Below are 24,090 nucleotides of genomic sequence, written 5' to 3' on the forward strand. Positions count from 1 at the left end.
AATAAAGTCAGAATTGCGAGATGTAAACTATCAATTTTGTGATAAAAAGTCACAATTATCTTTTAAAATGTTTTATTCTGTGGCGGAAACAAGCTTCCATAATGGGGACCACAGTACTTACATTTCAGTCTTTTTTCACACAGAATTGCATGATGTAAAGTCGCAATTGCGAGTTATAAAGTCCAATTCTAAGGAAAAAAATACACTTTTGAATAATTTTTTTTCCTAACAATTGCGTGTTTATACTTTATAACACACAATTGTGACTTTATATCATGCAATTATGAGTTTATATCTCCCAATTGTGTGATATAAAGTCAGAATTGTGAGATAAAAAGTTGCAATGACCTTTTTTATTGTTGATTCTGTGGCGGAAACAAGCGTCCATACCCCATTTACTTTGTATATTAAATAATTTGCGTTCCATGTAAAAGTTTTTACATAATTTTTTATTTATGTAAATCAGTATTAAAAAATATTGTGGTCTAGGGAATACTTTAATTTTTAAACCAGTAAAGATCTGAAATCTAATAAAGTCTGAAGAAAGATCAGGTGTTTGGCCGTGTAAATCTACATGGGCCGCTCTCTCGGCACACCTCGCCATCATGGATGTTATTACTCACCCTTGAGAGAGTGAGAATGGGTTTGTGGGAATGGGCTCCAGCATCAGTAGAACGAGACTCGGGGGAGAACGAGGGCGCCTTTCCCCATTCCATTACACACAGGCCTCCGCCATAATGAAGGCGATTTTAATAGGATTTAATGCATGTGGTGGGGCAAGGTCCTGCTACCTTATGGCCCTGACAAAAGAATACGAGAGTGTAATCATCAAGCCTCATTCACTGGCAGTCCTGCGCACATTGATCATCCTTTACCATCCGTTCCTTCTGGAGGTGAACAGAGAGATTATCCCTGACACTGAAACGTCTGTCCCGTTTTGATTGTTCACCTTTTATCATAAAATTGTTAAAATGGTGATTCTGAGCTGTTAGCTCTGCGTCTTTCTCCACTTTCCCTGATACGTTCTCTTCATCATACGTTCAGGTGTCTTTCTAGTATTTTGAATTACACATTGTATTGTGTGTTTTAGGGTCGTCTGTAAACTTGACAAGAGATTTCCTGGCAGAAATAGAGGGAATGCACTGAGGTCAGTTTCCCGCGGGAACCCTGAGAGGAAGAAGAGCTGCTGTGTGACTGGAGTTAACAGGAGAAACTGAGAAAACACCAGTAAAACAAACCATTATCAGTTTAAACTAAAGGTTGGACTCGATATAGTGTTCCTTACAACTTACCACAGATCCAGTGATCGTGGATATAGACATGCAGCAGGAATCGTGTTTCTGACATTTATATGAGCCTGATTTCGACGCTGGTGAAATACATCACGCAAATTTGCCTGAGAACGCTTTATATAAATCCATGTGATCACTCATATCAATGTTATATATATCATCATATCGTCCAGCACTAAAACTTGTGTGGTTTTTTGTCAGTGTTTCTTTAAAAACATCCAATTATGCAGAATATACAATGGTAAATATTTAAATTAGTTGTCAACACAATATATGATTTTACCCCTAAATTCAGCATATTGACACAAAATCATATATGCAAATCCAGCTTTCTCTGCCTGGATCCAGTTGTTTCTATGAATCGATTCATTTGCTTCTCTGTTCTGCGGCTTTCGGCAGTCTGTAAAAATATACCTCAGATTTCTTGTCAAATCTAGTTATACACTCAATCTCAAAGCTCTTTCCCGTTTTAGATTTGTGTGTTTTTCGCAGCATTCACACTGAAAACCAATGCTGCCACTCAGTGTGTGTGACCGCAGTCACTCTGTCACACACATAAGACCCTCTATAGTGGACCTAACTCTCTTTTTAGTCAAATTGGTAGCATAATGTGGTCTACTTTCTTTCTCTGGTGCCTTGACCTCCATTTTGCCTTGACCTCCAGGTCTCGTCCTGTTAATGTTCAGGCTATTCATAGTTGCACTGTAGATGCACCATATTGTTGTCTGCCTGCTTCATCTGTCTGCTCTACGACTGTGTACATGAGAGAGAGAGAGGAACGAGTCTGTACTCACTGCCACCAGGATATCGAAACAGAATTACATTTCCTATGTACATGTCCCATATATGAAGACTTAAGAAACAAATATTTCCAAAAATTTGAAAAATATATACCAGGCTTCACTACCTACACTGAGGACAAAAAGCTTCCTTTTTTATTAGGGGAAGATAAAAGCACGGCATGGCTAGCAGCTAAATATGTCTTCTCCTGCCACAATACAAGGCTAAATAAATAAATAAAAATTGTATAAGAGGTATTTATACAAGTTATATATTATATATATATATATATATATTTATTATTTTGTTTGACTGTATTCTCTTTTTTGTTTTTGTTTATATTATATTATATATATATATATATATATATTATTGTTTCAGTGTACCCTTTGAGGGACATGCATAGAATGTGTTTAGTATCTGCTTTTATATCATAATTATCCTGTTTACTTGTATTACTATATCAGATGTATTAACTCCTTGTTGTTGTTTATTGTTCTTATGCTTTGGCAACACAGATGCATTCTTTTTTTGTCATGCCAATAAAGCAACATGAAATTGAAAATTGAAATTGAAATTGAGAGAGGGAGAGAGAGAGAGATGGATAGAGAGAGAAAGGGAGAGAGAGATGGATAGAGAGAGAGAGATGGATAGAGAGATGGATAGAGAGAGAGAGAGATGGATAGAGAGAGAGAGGGAGAGAGAGATGGATAGAGAGAGAGAGAGAGAGAGGGAGAGAGAGAGGGAGAGAGAGATGGATAGAGAGAGAGAGAGAGAGAGAGAGAGAGGGAGAGAGAGATGGATAGAGAGATGGATAGAGAGAGAGAGAGAGAGAGATGGTTTAATCCCAGCTCTGAAAGGGCCATTATTCCTGTGTTTTTCGGGCCACGGGCCGTGGAGGTGTGTGTGTTGAGAGTTTGTGAAGTGTGTTTTGTGGAGTAAATCCTCTCTCCGGCGGTTCATTGGGCAGAGAGAATGGCAGCGGCTCTGTTTACTCTTTACCCAGTGTCCCGCTCACAGCTGGCCGGAGCACGCTCAGATGGGCTGTCGGCTCCGAGACAGAGCGCCACTGAATGCTAAGGTAAACAAAAAGAGGCGAAAGAGAGAAAAACAGATGGAGAGAGAGAGAGATGAACGGAAAGAAAAACTCAATGTTGCCGGGATTGGTTTTTCACGGTCTTTTGTGATAGAGATTTGACTTTTGGGGTTTGGATTGAGTGAGGTTCTGTTGGAAAAACAAGATCTGTGAAACTGTATAATTGACGTTATTTTAATCAGAGCAGTTATAATGTCCACTTACGCTCATTAAAACCTCAGTTCAGTTGCTGCCTTAAATTTTCATTTCAGCCTAAATTATATTAAACTGACTTTTTAAAAATTGAGTTGAATCTTGAAAAAAAGGTGAAATTGCTTACATTTTTTCATGACTTAAATTAATGTAAATACTTATTTATATATATATGTACAGTGCACTGCAATCTCCCTTCTGGTATCAAGACTAAGATAAATATAACATTCTGCACTCTAATGTAGTTTTATTTTGTTTAATTTTTTATTTAATTTAATAAGTTATTTTATTTTTAATTTTATTGAATTTTATTAAGCTTATAGTAATTGAGCTTATAGTATCAAGTATAACAATCTGCACTCTAATGTAGTTTTATCTTATTTTTTTCATTTTATTTATAATTCATTTTATATATTATTGTTTTAATTTAAATTAATTTAATATTTTATTTTATTTCATTATATATATATAATGTATTATATACGTATTATATATATTATATAATATGTATCACATGTTTTGGTGTGTTTGGTGTGAACTGAGAAAAAAAATATATAATTCCTGTAAATGAAGGAAAGAATTTGTTGGATCGCTGTTTTTTTTTACAGCGTACAACAGGGATATTTACAATTTGTGTGAATAATTAGAAAAAGGAAATTTATAATTTACCTGCTAAGGGTCCAAAAATGTCACTTCGTGTGTGTTTGAAGTTACATTTCATGCAACGCTAATTGTTTTAAGCAACAGTTCGCTGTCTAAAGAACGTAAAGTAACATAAAGAAAAAGTAACGGGACAATAATCAGTTCTGTCTTTAAGGAAAGGGCCAGGACCGTTGTGTCTATTCAATACACCTTCCAGAGAGGTGTCGAGGGGAATTACTCCTCACTGGCAGACGGCCAAAAGATTGTTGACTATTGTCAATTTTAGTGTTGAACTATGGGAAATAATTACGAGGCACATTGATGTGTAGACTCAACAAGAGTCTCTATCAGATCCAATTTTGCTAAACCATCCTAATTGAAAAACACACGTAATGGCAAAGAACCGAAACACTAAACATCTTGTTACAATGATTATTTATTAAATTTAAAATATCTTTAGCACAGATTAAAAATCAGACACCTGCAACTATCATGGTCGTCATGAATTGAAAATAAACATTCCTAAAAAAACCAGTCCCTCTTCCTCCACTGGATCCATGATCTCCTTCATAGAATAGTCTCTGGATTTGTTATAAATGTACAGGTCATTGCATAGGGCTGAGGCAAAACTGATCGCATTACTCAAGTCAATCACTGCATGGCCACGTTCTGCAATATACATGTCATGTTCTTCAAAAAAACAAAAAAAGTGCTACAATAAAAGGCATTTGCCTTTCGTTTGGAAACCAGGATACACTTCATAACTGACAAAACAGATGGAACAAAATACCAATAAAATACACATAATAATTAGTTATTAATGTTCTGTGAGCATATGAGGTTTGGTTTTGAAATGTAGGGCCATGGTTCAAAATCCAGACAATTACCAGTTCATCCTGTTGATATGGTGTTTGCCTCAACCCTCGTACAGAAATGTCTGAAGGATAACAAGAAACATGGGAAAAACAGTGGGAATGACAGCCAGATCAAACTGCTTAATCAAAATAAGCAAATAAAAATCACAATTATTCACGTGTGTTTATGAGATCATGTTTATTTGACCAATCGTTTTATTATGTTCCTTTTTCTTAAATCAGTTCTTTTTTTTTAGCACATGCCATATGCGATTTTGATTATAAAAGTACCTGAAACAATTGCTAGAGTGTCAGCATGCATAGCTGTTCGATATTTACAGATGTATGTACAACACAGAGGAACGTACGACAGCGGAGGTGGACGATCTCGCACCACGACATGAGACGGGAACATTTACAGCAGGTTCTTTTACTCAGTACATGCAGCAATGGAGGAGGATTCAACACTAGCTCTCTAGAAACAGAGGGATGTTACTGTTAGCCAGGAAGGTCTGAGGTGATTCTCTCTGCTGATCAGATCGGGACAGACAGATACTCTGTGTGTGTGTGTGTGTGTGTGTGTGTGTGTTGGAGAAACTACATGGGAGAAGGTTCACGCCCGTTCACGGACACTGGGATACTAGTTAATGTCTGCCAACTATAAACTCTCAGCCGGCACAGGACTGTAATACTGATGGTAAAAGAGGAATTAAATCACACTAAATCTGTACACTAAATACAGTCATCTCTCAGCAGGAGTGCACGACGAGGGCGTCCGTTCTGGGGTTAACGGAGAAAACGCATGAAATCATTGGACATTTTCTTCCAGGAAACATGAAACACCTGTTTAACGCTTAATCAAAAGAAGCACGCGTACACTACACTCTAACCAGACACTATGAACATTTCTGATGTTAAATATACAATTATGCGGAGCAGGTTTTTAGACCAATGAGATTTCACGATGGGCGGGGCTTCCCATCACAAAACCGCAGGAAAAGTAAAAGTCCTGTTGTTTTATCGGATCACACCTGATGTTATCATCTCAGTTATTTATTGCTAGACAAAACTACTTATTTGGATCTGTATGCATGAGGTTTCATATTGAACATTGCCTTTGATACAGGAAGACGTTATTTAGTTGTTTCTTATTGCAGGACTTCTGAGATAGTGGAAGTATCTTGTGTCCGTTTCTGGTCTTTGTTTCTTTAATTCTGTTTAAAAGAGGATGCATGTGTTGCTCTTTGTTTGTATTTGCTTTGGTTTGGTTGTCAGTATTGCTGCACAAATGATCAAACTGTGTGGATGTTTTCCTAGCAGTTTGAATGCCTGTATGATGCAGAATATGGTTTAAGTATTGAGTACTTCAGTATTTAACTCAGTAGTTCTGAACTGGTGGATCACGAGCCAAATTGAGAACAGCAATGAAAAACAATGCTAACTATATAATTGTGCATGGTTAGCATCGAAAAAGAAGCGTTTATCAGCTGCTTGTCTTTTACTATTGCCGTCAAATGCCACGTGTCCAATTAATGCATGGGTCACTTAGTAAAAACTAGAAGATCTAGTCAGATACCAACACACCTCATCCCCATCTTTGGAAAAACCATGTAACATACACACATTCTGTACTACAAGCAATTGTAGTACTATGTTGGGATGTCACTTATATTCTAAATCTTGGGTCTTGAAGTAAAACCAGTTGAGAAGCACTGCTTTAACTGATCAGTAGCTCTATTGCTATCTCAGTTTTCTGGGCTGAGCTGTACCTGGTCCAGCATGTTAATGCGTTTTATCATAAAGCTTATCGGTCCAAAAGGGCCGTCAGGGTCAAGCGCCAGGAGGTTCGGCATAACGGCAATAAGATCCATGTTCTCTTATTCAGTCTGACAATCCAATCTCCCACAGCTAAATACACCAAAGCGGGAGGCTCATGGTTAGAAACCCTATTATTGTCCCACTGCTAACGGATAAAGGAAATGGTGTTCCAGTCTACAGCCTCAATGGATCAATCGCAGATCTATATTTAGTGAAGATGCATCTGAGAAAGCTTGATGGGAATGTATTCAAAGTTCTAATAAAGCACGTACTAAACCCCAATTGAACAATCAAGCCGACTGTATGGCGAGCCTATCTGAGTTGAGCTGTAATTCAGATGCCGATTACTGTAATAAAGTCTCCTAAGCTAACCGCTAGCTCTGTTTTAGCCCTATTCAGTTGGCGCAGCTCTTAAATGGGGCTGCTGGGATTTAACCATGTGTTCTCCCTGCATCTCACATCCGCTAGGAAGACTAGGCAGGCTTTGGAAATGGGCTAAAGCGCATTTGGAAGTGGCTTCGTATTCATTTCAGCCCATTGTTTGGCTAAGGGACGGCAGCGCGCTAGCCAGCGCTGAAATCGCACTCCACATCCATTAGCGCTGGTAATCTCAGTCACGCTAGTCTTCACAGTGTGTCATTACAGAAGGCATTAGCAGAGCCAAGTAGCGTGATGCAATAGAGCTTGAGAGGAGTGTATTAGCGTTAACTTTGAGCTGTCGGCACTGTATTCTAATCAAGGTGAGGCGACAACAAGGACACATGAAGACCATGACACCGTTTTTTAAGACCCTGCTGAAGAAGAAAAAAAAACACTTCTTGAGCTAGCCTGAGGTTTTTTTGCTAGATACCAAGCTGGTATTCAGTGGTAAACCAGCTAAACCAGAAGAACACCGGCCTGGCCTGGATGCGAGACCAGCGAAACCACATCAGGCTGGTTTAAGCTGTTTTTGCCGGCTAAAATAAAAAAGTTTGTTCCAGCTTAGCTTATGCTTAAAACATGTACATGACCATGAAGTTATAAAATATTGGGGCATTATTAAAATCAATACTTGCAAACCATTCCTATGGTTTCTAGACTTATATTCTGGGTTTGGATTTCAGAGCACATTTGTTATTCCTAATGAGCTAATCGAAAGCTAGGAGGCATTTTGGGCAATTCGCTCAACATCTTAGCTGATTTTCCTATCAGAACGTAACCTTATTAACCAGGGAAATATTTTCACACAGCTTTGAACGAGTGCAAACCCTTTTTTTGTGCATGTAACTACGTTAAATGTAATTACAAGAGCAGTGAATCCATAAAGTGCATCTTTGCTTATTGACTCACTGCGTTGGGTTCGCTAGAGGGGTTGAGTGACATTTTTCTGTCCTTTCATATTCCCAGCTTCAAATATGTATTAACTTATCACTGCACAAGCAGGTAAGACTCCAGAAAGATCCATCCTTTTGATGTCATGTTTATTGCCACACTAACCAAAGCAACATGCAGCATCTGTGTACTTCAAAAGACGCTCGGTCCGACACACACACACAGATACAGAAAAACACACAAACTAGAGTTAAATGGGGATGAGCGCACTGAATATCTGACTACAGCCTTGGCTTTCTTCCTGCAAGTTTGTGTGTGTGTGTGTGTTTCTAACAAGCGTTCTGTCGCAGTCTTTGCCAGCTTGAGCTACAGCTGTTGATTTGGCTCCTTAAACGAGCCAATGTCTTTGTACTGTTGCACGCGTGTGTATTTGCGTTCTGTTTAAAGAGTTGGCCATCGGTGTACGTCCCTGTAAACGTCTGCCAGACGATCTCCTAAACGTTGGCCTGCGCTTTTTTCAGATCTGAGACGCTCCTGCACTATTTGAAGATAAAGCGGCCGTCCATTTCATGTGCATCTCACAGAAGTTAACTTCCAGCAGAAGTCGTGTGTGAAGTAGCGCAGGACGGTTTCTTCTGTGAGAGGGGGGACATAAAAACCAGTCTGGAAACATTTGAACTGCACGTCGGCTCTAATTCTGTCTGACATGTTTTTCTTTTCCTCTGAATCTTCAGCCCTCTTTCCCCAAGACAGTTAAAACACCCAGGATAGCCAACCGTCCCCAACAATTAGAGTCTGATCAGCCATGCGGAAAAGTGCAGAGCATCTGTGAGACGTGAAGAGTCATTTGTTTTGGTGTAAACAATCAAACCCGAGGGCACAAACAAAATAAACCCTAAAAGAGGCTTGACTGGGGGCGTACATGTTGTGTTCCAGACACAAATGACTGATTTTGATGTTTCATGAGGATTTTTTTTACGTTAGCGGATGAGGATGGAATCGCTAGACTGGCCTTTAAACCCTGGCTGAACACAATGATACCGCTATAATCTTAAACTATTAAAGCTAATTAAAGCTTAAGTGTGTCTTTTTATTTATTGAATTTTTTTAATGTGCAAACTGTTTGTGTGAGTGGCCCAACATGTCCACTTCTGACTCAGCCAATGGTGTGGCATTGGGGACTACATGTTTTACGACAACAGAAGACGGGAGGACTGTTTTCTGCTAGTTTGGTGCTGAAATAACACACTTCAAATTTACACACCTCTTCATCTTGGAAAAGTGATTCCAGCAATTCCTTTCTTTCTTAAGGGGGGTTCACACTGAAAACAGTCACTGTCACTGGACTTCACCGGATTGGGTATCTTGGTCGTCACCAAATTTGAATTCGCCAAATGGTCTGTGTCACTTTTGTCGCCTCAGATTGACAAACCTCTTTGAAAACGAATTACTTCCAGTTGCTTTGTTTGCTGTAAACCGCTGTCAGTGTGAACGGCCCTTTAGAGCTTTCCATGAAGCCTGACCATTCCTGTGTGCGCTACAGAGGATACTGGGATTTGGGTTATGTGTCTGCAACCTGTCTCGAGTGTCTTTCAATTTGATATCTTTGCGCTGGATCCCTTTTTTAAGATTTAAATTTGTGTTTGTGTGTGTGTACGAGTCTACACGTAGACGCCTTCTCCAGCAGTGACAGAAAGTCCCCATTGACTCAGTGACATCCAGAAATCCCTTTGACATGAGATGAATGGACAGTTTTGGCAGGCTGCCCCACAGTCGTCTTTACAAGACTTCCCCAAAGCACTGCCTTTCTGATATGTACAGTATCTACAACTATACTGTTTGTGTGTGTTGATCATTGTCTGTGATTCTTGGCAGGTGTACAAGAGATATACAATAAACCTGCCACTTGAGTGCTTCTCAGTTCAAGCTTCTGAGATATTATATCCTGTTTTTCCTACTTATGGAGGAGATACCGGCAAGTGCATGTCATTACTATTGTTCTCGGTTGTTTTCCTGCTAACCTTTGAGTAGATAGAGCATTCAGACAGCATGAGGATTGAGTCCACCTTAAAAGCTTTTATAGAACTTGCCAGAATTGAACACAATAAACCAGCTCATCTTGGTGGTTTCTAGACTAGTATTTGGCAGGTACCTATATGACAGCATGCAGATTGTTGACAGCCATGTGTCCATTGTACAAGTACAACAGGAGCTCCAATTGAACAAGCTCACAGTCTGTCCCATGGTGTCTTCTGACAGGCTGTGAAGCACTTCCCCTATCTGATCAGTTTTAGGGGGGGAAAGCAAGTCTCAGATGGTTAGAGGTGTCTTTGGTATTGCCCCGTCCCAGTTTTTGCGGCTGTCACTTTCTCTGTGCAGGAACAAAAGTCTTCATTTTTGCTCACATTGCTTCAGTTTATTCTGATATTTTTGTTTTTGTTTCCACAGCAACAGGGAGCGGCCACTACGGTCTACTGTGCCGTGGCTCCGGAGCTGGAGGGAATCGGAGGGATGTACTTCAACAACTGCTTCCGCTGCTTGCCCTCTCCACAGGCCCAGGACACCACAGCCGCCCTAAGCCTGTGGGAACTCAGCGAGAGGCTCATCCAGGAGAGATCCACACCCCCCTCAGGTGCTCGGACCCTGTGATCCCGCAGGGTCGCCTACATGAACATAACGGCTACGTAGAGGATTCAGGCATTGGGTAATCATTGATTGAAGGGGCAAAAAACGATGAGAAGATGCAATTCTAGACTGTACAAGGATGTTGGCAATCAAGCTTGGAAGTTATCTGAGAATCGGAAACTAGAACATCACGGGCTGGGACTTCTACAGCAGATAAAGAGATGCAGAGAGACAGCGAGAGATTCAATTCAATTGCGTTTCTCTCGTTCTCAAAGGCGTAGTCACTCAATCCTGCATTAGGCTTTAACTAGGTCTAGATCACTCTATAAATGTCTCCTTAACAAGCAATAATGTTTGAATCGTCTTTAGAAGGGGTCTATATGGTTTAAATGGATGTTTACAGCATACAAATACTCATCTGTTTGGAGATCAATGTCAACCTTCACGTCTGTACAGATAAAAATGTTGAATAAATGTAACGGCGTAACCTACAAAGACATAATGCAGGAAATGTACAATTTGTGAACTATTTACAAACATGTTGTTTTCACATTGCTAAGAATAAGCCTGTATTGATATCCTGTACACAATATACACTAGCTGCTGTTCTGAAAGAATCTGAAAGCTGTTGTCTTTCTTGACCCCATCTGGCTGGATCCTCCCCACCATCTTTTATAAAACGCTGGGCTTAATGTCGAAGAACAATAAAACAGCATCTGGTACGAGAAACCGGAGGGCTGTCGGTGGCAGAGACACAGAAAGAGTTTGAGTCCATGTGGTGTGGAAATATCTGGTGGAAGTTCCTTTTCAAATTCCTTTTTATTGTCCGGATTGCATCATCAAACATGCAGGGATGTTTCAAGGCTTTCCTAATTTGTTTTTCATTGTTGGCGAGACATCTGACTGTAAAATCAGGATAGAGTCAGGAGAAGGGGATTGTGGGTAAGGCTGAGGAATGGCACTCAGGTTGATAAAGGGTTTCTGATTTCTCTCAATCCTCTGTCATCTTCCTTCTCCTAATCGTTGTCTTCATCAGGGGTTGATTTTGGAGAGGTTGTGCTTTGTGGCAGTCTAGGAGCCATGGGTCACCCTAAGCCAGAAGCGTTCCAGTGTTACACTGTCTGGAAAGAAAGAGAAAATGAATTTAAAAATTAATAATTCAAATAATAAAAAAACATGATTTTATGTAGTCGTATACATAGCTGGGGGGCTGAAAATAATGAATAATTTGAATAATTAATTTCAATAACATTTTGTCTCCATCACATCTTACATTGTTTTTGGGCCTTAAAATAGTGTTAACAACTAGCACTGAGAAATCAGATTCATTTTATCAATCATTTTATGATTCATTTTATTGAACAAGTTCAAAAATAGGATTCATCTATTCATTTTAGTCAGATTTAAAAAAAAGTCCCTGTGTGACATTTTTTCTACAACTTTTTTCTACCTAATGAAAAGTTAGTTAAATATCAATTTATATTGATTGATTGAATCAACTATTGAGTTATGACATCATCAAACACACATCACAGCAATTATCTTAAAGTGAAGGGATTTAGACATGCTTTGAGAATTTGTTCAACAAAATTAATAAAAAGAACAATCAACACAGACATCACAACTAATAAAGGATGAATGCTCAAAATACAGTGGACACTGTTTTACACACTACATGCATTTGTTATTTTCAGTGGTGAACAGTATGCATTGTGAAAACTAAAATAGGAAGAGTCTTTTATATTACACCCCAGTAAAAAGGACTTCTCTAGGGATTTAAGCCAAGAAAGTCTCCAGGGGTGAGCGAGTTTCCCCAGAGTGACATAAGCTGAACCCTTCTTCGCCTGTGTGTTTAGTGAGGCTTTGACCATGACCCGGAACAACTCCATAAACAAACCGCCTGTCACACGCATTACTCACTCCAACAGAGTAATTGACACATCAAGAAACCAATCATAAAAGAGACCTGTCCCGCCCTTTCACGCTTGTGCGGCCAGTGGAATCAATAACCTGGACCAGCAGACAAGGAGAAGAGCGACTCTAGCACGTTTCCACACCAGAGAACCAGACCACATTTCAACACAAATGCAACACTGAACTGGTTTAGTGCGTCACAAATGAAACATGCTAAAGTTGTACAAAATATAAGCTTGATCTGTTCCCAACATGTGAGAAACCCAGCATGTGATTTGAAGAACTGATTGTGTAATGCTCAGAGTACATTATCTCCTGCACAAACAGGGTTGCGTAATGTACATGCAGACAGTGTACCCTTCTCTGTGCAGGTGGCCTATCTGTGTTTGCTCCCACACACACTCACACTCACACATACTGTACAAGGAGACCATGATGCAATGCAGAAATTGCACACACATGCATTGGGGTACGATACCAAAAGATGGAGAAGGTGTTCCCAGTATTCCTTGTACATCCAAGGGAAAAGAGGTTGTCTGAAAATATGCTACTCATAAACAAACAAGCTCCTGTATTTTCGAGTTGAGCGTGTGTGGGATTGGAGGTGGGGCGGCGCTCTATTTCTGGTTCCACTCAGTCTCTTCCCTGTTCTCGCTCTCTTCCTTGTTCTATCTGTTCTCTCCAGAGAGGTAGAGAGGTCTGGGAGAGGTAGAGGCAGTAAAAGTGTCACCGTGTAATGAATGGGCCCCTGATGGAGGGAGAGAAAGAGAGTTGGGGGGGAGGAAGAGGAGAGACTGGTTGTTATTTGTCTGAGATTGAGGGAGGATAGCTAATGATGTGAGGCATGTAAACCTGAAGTGGCACTAAACCATTTGTGTGTGTGTGTGGGAACCAGTGGGACCGTCCCGGTCCTGGATAACGGGAGATAAAGTGGGAACACAGATGTAGTGTTTCTGGGCCAGCCAGGTGTCACATACTGTATTGTTTGCAAATGTCTGAACATAGATAGGAAAGCTTTCAGTTGCACAGTCTCAACAGGGGTAGCACTCCGCAAGTCTTTTCCAGGGACACCGGAACCAGAGGGATTCTTGTAGTCTTGTCTGATTTTATGTTTAGTGACTTTGTTCTCTCGCACTAAAGCAAATTTCAAAACAGATAAAGGCTTATCCCTACTGTAAAGCAGAAGTCTTATCCTAGTGCCTATCCGCAGATCTACTAGGAGCGGTAGATCTGCACTTGATCTCTGCATTGAAGTCCATCTCCTATCAAACTCTCCACTCTGTGATTTATCGAGGTTACATGTTTTAGAGAATCTCGACTCTTCATAGCCGTTGCGGTATCATATTCCCATAGAGCAGCCCTTAAACACTTGGCAAAGATTGACAATCGCCTGACCTACAAAAAGGACACAAACCTTTTCTAAATGCGTCTTAAATGCACTGAGAACAAACAAAACCCAATAATAACATGCACTAAACGATGTTGACAGTGTGCCACAGGTGGCGTGGCATCTGAGGTTTCTGCCTCAAGGTCTTCTGGAAAACTGTTGGTTTCCATCCTCTACTCAAGCTCCTCCACCTCCGGGGAAGTCTGGGTGGCAATCATTTTGGTTTTATGACCCTTTTCTGCCTCCCCAGCAGAAGCAGCAAATGCTCAGCTGGGTCTAGACAGACGCTGGTGATATTGTTCTCCTCAAGGCATAGGTTGGCATACAACAAAAACAACAGCTTTGCCTCCAGAGTTGTGCCAAGTCTGGCCCCAGTGATGTCTTGGATACACTAGTTGTTAAACAGATACATTTTTATTTGCCAAACTAGACTATATAAGATGTAGATATTTGGGAACTAGCCATATGTTGGGAATCTACAAGGTATCTTTCAATAAGTCCACCATCAGAGTTTGGTCGAGAGTGTAGTCAGGCTACTGTATGATGGGCACTAAGTATAGGCCAATACCAAAAAGATCTTATCCTCCTTTAAAGTCAAAGACTTGTGTAATCCAAGCTTTCCTTTTCCCAAATCCTAGAGAGACATTATGTGAAAACCAGCAAGAATGATCTCAACTGCTTCAATAACCATGCGTGTTCTGCCAAGAGGACCTTTGTGTCTGAGGCACCGGAAGATTCATGAGTGGATGTTTTTCTCGTTTCTTCAACAGAGCCTTATTGATCATTGTATTGGAATCATTAGATAGTAAATCAATGCTGTTTCTTTCTGCGCGCCGCACAAGTGCACCGCTCTTCTAAGGCCGGCCTTGATCCTCGAAACAAAAATGTATATGCACTAACTCACCTCACTTTCTTTCCACAAATCTAGCTTGAATAATCTTTATATATCCCCCTCCCCCTCCTTACATTTATCATAGTACTAGTATTTTGTTTTTGCATTCTTTAAGTACCTATTTCATGTTTTTTTTATGTGTTTGTTTGTTTGTTTGTTTTAAGGAAAATCTTTGAATGTACTATGACATGATTATGATAAAAATTTAGTACCATGTTATATATCATAATACCATGAAATAACCATCATCTATCATTAATTACTTTGGTACTTTTTAGCGTGTCTGGCTTGAAATAACTGTCTGGTTGTGGTACACACCATCTACGCAGCAAGAACACAAATAATCCCTGATTTCCGCAGTAAAAACTGTAATGTATAGAACTTCAATGTTACTGATATGGCGATATGCGTTATACGGTCCCGTCCAGGACAGGCCAGTGTAGTGATGCAAGACAAAAGGTGACTTTCAGAGGTAAACGGATCTCCCATTGACCCCAGTATATGTCTGCATCACTTCCTGTACGCACAGCCCTGGCTGTAACCAAAAGCCTTTCCCTGAACACTCACAATATATCCGCCTAATCTCCCCCATTTACAATGACACACCCAATCTGTATCACTCTCCCATTCCCTCTGCCTGTCCAAATAGAGGAAGAGAGGCATCATGACATCATGTCCTGTAACAAAGCCATCATGGCAGCTGATGGTGTGCGAGCGCCTGGCTGATCTCTGACCGGTTCGCTTCGGGTCTGATCGCTCCACATCTGTGGAAACAGAGCCGTACCACATGCCAGGTGTTTAATATCAGCACTGCGTGGTGCAATTACCCCGCAGAAATGAGCTTTTAATTCCGTTTTATTGGCCCAATATTGCTTCTGGTGTTTAGGTTTTTAAACATTATAATTAGTTTTGAAAAGATTGGTCGACCTCATTCTATTCCACAATACCCCATGGCTTTAAACAATGCTCAGCGGTGGCGTGGATGCAGGTTTCTGGAAACGCCTGGGTTGCGGTGAAACATGATTTTAATAGCGCAGTAGAGCTTTGAGACAGCTGGCTAGAGAAGCACTTATTGGTGAATATGGAGAATTAATGCTGCTAAAAATATAAAAAGAATATGATTTTAGTGTTTTGGAAACAATTTCAGTAACCTATTTATGCAAAATGAACGTGGAATAGTTGGGAAAATGCACTGAACATTTAACTAGACAAAATGTGCTGATGCAACAAAACTATCTATCTATTGCAGGGCTTTTAAATGCGTTTAAACTGTATGTGGAAAAAGTAGTGCGATTTTATAAAGGCAATCAAAATTAAATAATAAACTTAAGGTGTCACAAATCATATTATTCAATTAGTAACTTAGTTGTAGTATTAAAATATGAGATAAAAAATAATAATAATAATAATAACTTGTTTTTCCACAAAGCATTTTTTCCTGCTCAGGATATATTTTATTTTGGATTATATATTATTGTTTTTTTGTTTTTTTTATCTCTCTTTTTCACAAAACCAAGTAGATTAGATAAAACTCAAATTTGCCCCTCTATGATTGCGCCTGAGACCCCAGTTTAAAACACAAACAAGCACAATACATCCATCTCTCAATCCAAGTAGTTTATTATTCCATTGAAATTAATATTGGCTTTGGGAGAATAATTACATCTTATTCTTAAACTTGCACAGGCTTAGTGGGCTGTGAAATGCCAAAGTGTGTAGATATTTTTAATGAATATGATCAATCGTACGGCTCTCGGAGGAACAGATACACTCGATAGAGAGATGCGACCTGGAAAATTTATGATCCACGGCCATCCATAAACTGTCACCTCTCCAGCGCTCAAGATTAGCATGTGATTAAAATGTAGGTCAATATTTATTAAGAGCCGTTATAAAGTCAATGTTGGTTTTATGAAATCCAGTAGCTGACTGCGAGAGAAGTTTATGACTAGATAACGCATTTCTTCAGAGCTCCTGCGCACTCGGAGGCTGTTTATAGCAGACGCATATATATATATATATATATTCTGTTTAGTAAGGAAATCTATTTTTTGCAAAGTTTGATGCTTGTGGGTGAGATTTAAAGTAATGGAAACTGCTTGCTATGATCAGTCCGGCAAAACTAGTTCGCTCCGAAAATTAAATGTACTCGTGTCATTTTAAAGCGCTCAGACTTTTTATTTCAAAATGAGACGTTTTGTAGAACGTTCACGCTGCTCTTTTCCCTACAGCGAATCTGCCAAGCTCAAAACATGAGGCAAAAAAGCACCATAAGGGGAAGATTTTCAGCAAATAATGTCAGTTTGTTCCCCATTTGGACTAATTTATGTTTTTTTGAGTTTGACAGCCACTGATTTCGGGAAAAGCGCAGCATTAACATTCTGCTAAACTGCGTGTTTTACAGAAGAAAAAGGTCATATGGTTTGAAACGACATTTTTGGGTGAAAAAAATCCTTTATAATCTTTGCTTGCAGGCCTGCATTTTTTTTTAAATGACACAACTTCAGCACAATGAACAATTAGATGCATTAAAGACAGTTGTACCTTTTTTTTCACAAGGCACAAGCTGAATTTTACATCAAAGCTCTCGTGCAAGTGGTTTCTGCCGTCAAAGAAACTCTTCTGAAACGCGGGGAGAGTTTCAACACACCCGAGAAAGCAGATCCTAATCTGCCGTGCCCCTCTTCTTCCTCTGTGTGTGACACACTTTCACACACTCGACAGGGCAGGGCATGATGAAGTGCGCGAACACTCGCCTGCTATTATAAGACAATAAGATAACAAGCTCTCTTATTCATTCAGAGGAGAATTTCTAGTGGCAGAAATCAGAGGAAAGCACGACCGCCTGCGCGGGACATTTTTCCAAATTTATCTCCGCTGTCTCTTGACGTTTTAGTCGAAATACTGCCGGTGAAAAAGCTCTGCTTAGCACGAGACGAGTTGACCTTGTAAACCTTGACTTATTTTGTTGGCTCTTTGTGCGTAAGGGAGGAAGGGAGGGCGAGAGACCAGGGGAGAAGTCGTACCTGTCATGCCTTTCAAACAAAGAGAAAAACGAGCGCTCGGCCCCAACTACAATTATTCCCTGCTGTCTGGAGATTCATCAGCGAGAGAGAGAGAGAGAGAGAGAGAGAGAGAGGAGGAGAAACTGCGGAAAGAAAAATCGAGAGTACCAGAAACCGAGTGAGTGCAGAGAAAGGAAGTGGAGGAGAGATAGAGCGAGCGGAGGTAAAAAAGGCCAGAAGAAAGAGGATTTGTCAGTGTGCTTTAGTGGAAAGCTCACAGCTAAAGGCTGAGGTGGCAGTAATGAAACATTCATAATCGGCACAGACACGCTTCAACACACTCGCTGACACACTGTTTAAGCACTGCCGCCACTCCAAGGTCACTCACACACACACACACACACACCTGAGAAGAACCAGGGCCGAGCCGTCTGAACGCCAGCGCTCTCACACACACACACACACCTGAGAAGAACCAGGGCCGAGCCGTCTGAACGCCAGCGTTCCTTCTCTCATACACACACGCACACACACACGAGACATCAGTGTTGTTCTGGTCTGACCTGGACACAGCGTCGTGATCAGTCAATAAATAAATGAAAAATCACTTGTTAACTCCTTAGCATTTCTTTCTTTCTCCTATATACCTGATTGTGTTTAGCATGTAAACAGCAGTGTTCAAATCCCCACTCACTACACACTTCTGACTTCGATGACTCCTTTTGTTCTCCACAGGAAAAATATATATCCTACACGTTTCAAGTGAAAAGATGTTGGAAATGATGACAGATCTCACTTTAACTGTTTTCTCTTCACTGACGGAAATGTCTGTCTGTCCGTGTTTTCACTGTTATGTGGTAGGGGGCGCTATAACACACCTCCTGAAAGAGTGCTGAATCCCCTGATCTGAACACAGGTGAAGAACAAGCAGAAACCAGCAATATCATATGTGATCATATGTAAAATAACATTAAACAGCATATAAATCAAAACGGCCGAATGTTCCTGAATGAAATGTGGACTGTGAAGCTTTGAGGTGTTGATGGACTCGAGTTACTCCATCTGTGTTTTAATCATCGCTCCGGATCCCATCCAGACAAAAACATGATTTTCTCAGCTTTTTGATCAAAATGTTGCTTTTTTGGGGTTTTTTTTACGAAACTTGCCCACATTCAAGTATTAATTTGCTAGATTTGCATTAAGCTAGAATACAATATTTGTTGTTGTTGTTTAAAAGCAGAGTCTCTGTTTTTTTCTTTTTTATATATTGCATATTCAGATATTCATACAACAAAATATTCTGGGGGCCATTAAACTTTTGTGAAAGTGATCAAAAATTCTGGCCGTGGCTGGGAAAGTAAAAAACAAAAGGGATCTGAAGACATTGATGTGAATGTGATTTCCTCCACTATTTAGACAGATTTTATGTATTTAACAGAAATTTTAGTTAAATAAAAAGTATTTGTATTTTTAATATTTCCTTTTTTTCTCAAATTCCACTCCACTCGGGGCAAAACTCTCAAGATGACCAGCATTAAACAAGCTAAAACCACACACAAATAAATACATTTCTTATTTTAATTCACACCTTTTTTCTTTTGATTATAAAAAACTGGAGGAATTCTGGTTCTTAAATGCAAGTTTTATAGACCTGGAAAATCCTGTAGTAAATTCTTATAACTTCATTTTTTAAAAACATTTTATGAGTGTACATGTTTGTATTTATGCCGAGCTCTAAACTAATGTTATGGGGTGTAAACTGAGAGTGAGAGAGGCAGAGATCGGGTCGAGGTGTGAAGCGCTGAGAAACTTCCAGCAATCACAGCCTGTGTAACGGTCAGGGTCAGCGGGATCGCCACACCTGGAACAACATCAGTACTGGACTTCAGGGAAATAATGGAATGCTATTAAAGTGTAGAATATGACCTGTAAAAGCGGTGTGTGTGTGTGTTTCTCTCTCTGTCACCTGCCTCTCATTAGATCTGGTGTTAGGAGCCGCCATCTTCTGTCCTCAAGCTCGTTTTTCTCTCTTTCTTCCTTTCTGCAGTGTTACAATCAATATCTATCAAAGGTATTACGCACACAGATTTGTCACCAGCACACAGAGACGCAGCGGTTTAATAGTTGGCATAGCTGACATGCGGGTGAGCAAACAGAGACACAATTATTTTTAAAGACATTTACAGAGTTGCTTTTTAAAACTGTTGTGGCCAAATTCTATATTAAAGGTCTGTTGTCGTATCTGTTGTCCTGTGCCGTTTCCAGCAAGTGAGGAGAGATTCAGCACACCCCAGAAAATAGATATTACATATAAATATGAATTCGCCACAACACACACAGTGACGCAGCAATTTAAAAGCATCAACTGAATGAAAAAAAAAGACAAATTTTGCACACCGAATGTTGTTCCAAACCTGTATAACTTTCAATTTCTCCACGAGAAAAGAAATTAGGCAGAATGTCTGTTCCTTTCCACAGAGTGAAGTGAAAGCGGAGTCAAAAACACAAAGACTCTTGCATTATATTTCAAAGCTTTGTTTGAGAAACAGAAAGGCTTGATTCAAAACAGCACTGGCTTTTACAATGCTTTGAATATGAATTTCAGTTTGTTCCTCACACAAAGCTGTCAAATGAGGTTAGAAGACTTTGCTCATGAGTCATACGGACTGCTTTTATCATAGTTTTCTGTATTTTGTTGTTGCTTTTGGAGATCGACAGCCCTCGTCCACTTTCACTGAGTGAAAAGAGCAGCGTGAACATTCTGCTGAACATCTCCACAGAAGAACAAACGAATCAAAGCTCTCTGAAACGAGATGAATGCTCTGCATCAGGACAATGAGGCGCTCCTTCTCGAGTCTCTGAGATCTGTGCATCTCTTGGCTGTTTTCTGTATTATCTAATGATGTCCGTGAATAAGTGTGAGCCGTTAAATACTGAGGCTCAGCTAACTCTGAAGTGCTAAAGCCCCTCGGCGGGAGAAACCACCCAAACTAGACTTAACAAGAGCCAAACCAAACACTGATCTTCACCCACAACAGCTGTTACAGTGTGTGACGGAGAACACGAGCATCTGTGTGCAGTCGCTGCACGCTGAAACACACATCGCCTGTCGCTGTCAATCAATCATCCTCATGATCATCTCCTGTTTATGAGGAACTAATCATGACAAATCACGGCTGCTGGATAACAAAATAATATTATATATTCTAATAATATAATGTTATTAGAATATTATAATAGAATTTATTTTAAAATAAATATACAGTAATTTCAATAAACTATTTTTATGCTAAGTACCAGTTGTTCACAGTTATCAGGCAATATAACGATGAACAATCATTTTGTGACTAACAGTGCTGGATTACATAATCAGATTCCTAAAATTAAAAACTTCTAATTGGATTATATTACATTTTAAGAATCTCTATAGTTACTTTTTTTTTTTGATTACATGATTACTTAATATTCACAAAATGTCAATAAATTATTCATATTTCACTGATTCTCCTATTTTTTTAATTCTCCCTAATTTTATCTTTTAAATTTTCCTCTCTAAAAAACAAACAAGTAAAATATTATTTTTTTAGTTTTATTTTAAAATATTTTTTTCTTGAAATTTAAGATTTGATTAATAATTAGCTTTTCAAGTCAAGTCACCTTTATTTATATTACACTACAGATTGTTTCAAAGCAGCTTAAAGGTGATAACAGGAAAATAATGCAACAATGGCTGTCCCTTTACGAACCCGCTGCAGTTCCTACACAAACCTCAGTTTGAGAAAGCCTGATCTATGTTCAATGCACTTCATGTTGTTGATAATAGAAAAAAACTGGAATACATGTTCCCTCCATTTGCATTTTTATATTAAAATGCTGCATGATTATTCTATTCAAATCAATGTGATAAATGAGTAATCCAAAAGTAATCCGATTACATTACCTTAAATGTGTAATGTAATAGACGATGTAACTTGACTACAATTTTCATGTAATTTGACTGCAGTAATGGATTACAGTCTGTAAGTAATTAATCAGCACTGATGAGAAATTGCGATACAATTGATTTTTGCGATAAATTTGATGCGTATGCATTTGTTTGGATTTGTTTGCTAGCTGTTGAAGTCAACCTGAAATGTTGCGCTCAACTTTTTTACTTCCATAATCTGTATTTCAGAGTGAAACCGGAGTCATGGGACTTGATTGAATCCATCAGGATTTCTATAAAGTCTTTATATAAAGAGGGTGACATCAGCGAAAACTAAAAGTTTCTGAGCCAAGCTTCAAAAGTTATGTTACCAAATCAAATATACATATTTTTTCTTCTAAATAACATGCATGGACGAATCTTGCACAATAAGGCTCGATGTGTCGTTAAATATTCACATGAATGATGCATCCACCCATGTACTGGTCATCTCCGATCCCCCCCCCCTTCCTCATGCTTTTGATATATAATTCATCCAAAACACATTCCACTAATAAGCCGTGTGATCATTCTGTTGACGGCGCGCTACAGTAAGTATATTAATGTAGATGCAAACAGTGGACATCAGCGTTTCTGCGAGTGTGTGTTCCAAACACACAGCGAGATCCTCGTCTACCAAACGCTCGTTTCTGCAAAACTCTCGGCAAATAAACCGCAACAGCCGTGACGGATCTCGCAAGGTTCAAACAAACTCATCAGCTATTGTCTATAACAGTAGGGCCGCCTGGGCGACAAACAATGGGAACCATATGTTGATGAGTTTCTGATCCATATGTGATAAATAAAAAACTGAGAAATGAAAGGCGGAGGAACAGGCAGGCGTGGCGAGAGGAATCTGTCCGTCCAGAAGGAGAGTGAGTGTGTGTGAGTGTGTGGACCGAGAGGAGGTGGGGGTCTCTCCCGAGCGTCTGCTATCCCGGGAATGCAAACGAGCCGATCTGCTCCGTACAGGAGACGAGTGAGAGAAGCAGAGAGAGAGCGAGAGCGAGCGGGACTGTCAGCTGGTGACGGCACTCACACAAACCACTACCTAATGACTCCATTCATTCACATGCCTCCCAGTTCCTCCTACTGGTGTCTTCCAGCTGCATTTCCACTCTCTCTCTCTCTCTCTCTGTGTGAGTGTGTGTGGTGTTTAAGGGCCCGAATCCCACCGAGGGGCCCTGCATCCCGACACCGCTGCCCACGGGAGCCCGAGACTTGCTCAAACATCTGATCAGCTCCAGAAACAGCTCCCAGACCCGCTCACAAACATCCCACACAGAGAGAACGTGGAATACAAGCGCATTCAACACTTAACATTAATTATCATGTATTCATGTATAGGCCTACTAATGATATTATTTATTAATTAAATAATAAAAATGACTAAATACGTGAGGAATATGGCAATGTTATACATTTTTGTGTGTGTAAAAGCTGTGTAATATAAACTTATACTTACTAAATAATTCTAACTCTTATATTGTAATGGAATTATTATATTTTTATTATGTTTTTGCTGTTTTCTCTCTCTCTCTCTCTCTCTCTCTCTCTCTCTCTCTCTATATATATATATATATAAATATGTGTGTGTGTATATATATATATGTATATATATATATACACATACAGTAGCAATCAAAATTATTCAACCCCCATTGCAAATCAGGTTTATTGGCAAAATTTACAGACTTTCAGCTGTTTGCAGTGAACAAATCAAACAAAAGTAATTGAAATAGCTCAACACAACAAATGTTTCAAGCGGTTTCCCCAAATTTAACTGAAAATGCAACTTTTAATGACTTCGGCAGTCTCAAAATTAGTCGTTGATAGCTGCCTTTTCCTGCCCCGTCCAGGTAGTGAAACCACTGTTTGTTTAACTGTGAACTCGCAAACTTTGCTTCCTACTTGTTTCTATAGGAACATTTAGTGCCTTCGTTCTTTTTGTATTGAATACCGAATAATTCTGTTCCTTGTTTGTAAAGGGTGATGATATCTTCTCTTAACTTTTTGGACCATTCTTTTGACTTAGCCATATTTCTAAATATATGAATAAAAATATGAACAGCGATTATATTAAACAATGTTTAATATTGGTAACGTATGATAAGCCTCATTGGTGATATATTTGACATGTGGGGAGAGAGTGGAAGGCCTATACTTCATGTTAAACATAAATATATAGCAGCAAAGACAACGTCGGCAGTGTTGACAGCAAAATAGGCTACAGAATATTTCGTTCTGTATTGACAGGTGCAGTATTTGAAAATCGATAATGTTTTTTTAAATTACATTTATATCTGCATTTATGTCAA

The 24,090-nt window shown here is 39.5% G+C and overlaps 2 protein-coding genes across 2 annotated transcripts in view; one reads left to right on the forward strand and one right to left on the reverse strand.

Moving 5' to 3' along the window:
• Window positions 1–11,227, forward strand: part of wwox (WW domain containing oxidoreductase) — a 239,394-nt gene extending 228,167 nt beyond the window's left edge. The window contains exon 9 of the mRNA XM_084094655.1: window positions 10,434–11,227. Within this exon, the coding sequence (XP_083950781.1) occupies window positions 10,434–10,634 (201 nt within the window). The 3' untranslated portion in view covers window positions 10,635–11,227. The remainder of the gene's footprint in view (window positions 1–10,433) is intronic.
• The window catches only part of mafb (MAF bZIP transcription factor b), a 97,026-nt gene continuing 77,356 nt past the window's right edge, over window positions 4,421–24,090 (reverse strand). Inside the window, exon 3 of the mRNA XM_084094656.1 lies at window positions 4,421–11,731. The gene's annotated coding sequence lies outside the window, so the exon portion shown is untranslated. The remainder of the gene's footprint in view (window positions 11,732–24,090) is intronic.

The sequence above is a fragment of the Abramis brama genome, assembly GCF_963993115.1.
Source record: "Abramis brama genome assembly, chromosome: 20".
In the NCBI taxonomy this organism is placed as follows: Eukaryota; Metazoa; Chordata; class Actinopteri; order Cypriniformes; family Leuciscidae; genus Abramis; species Abramis brama.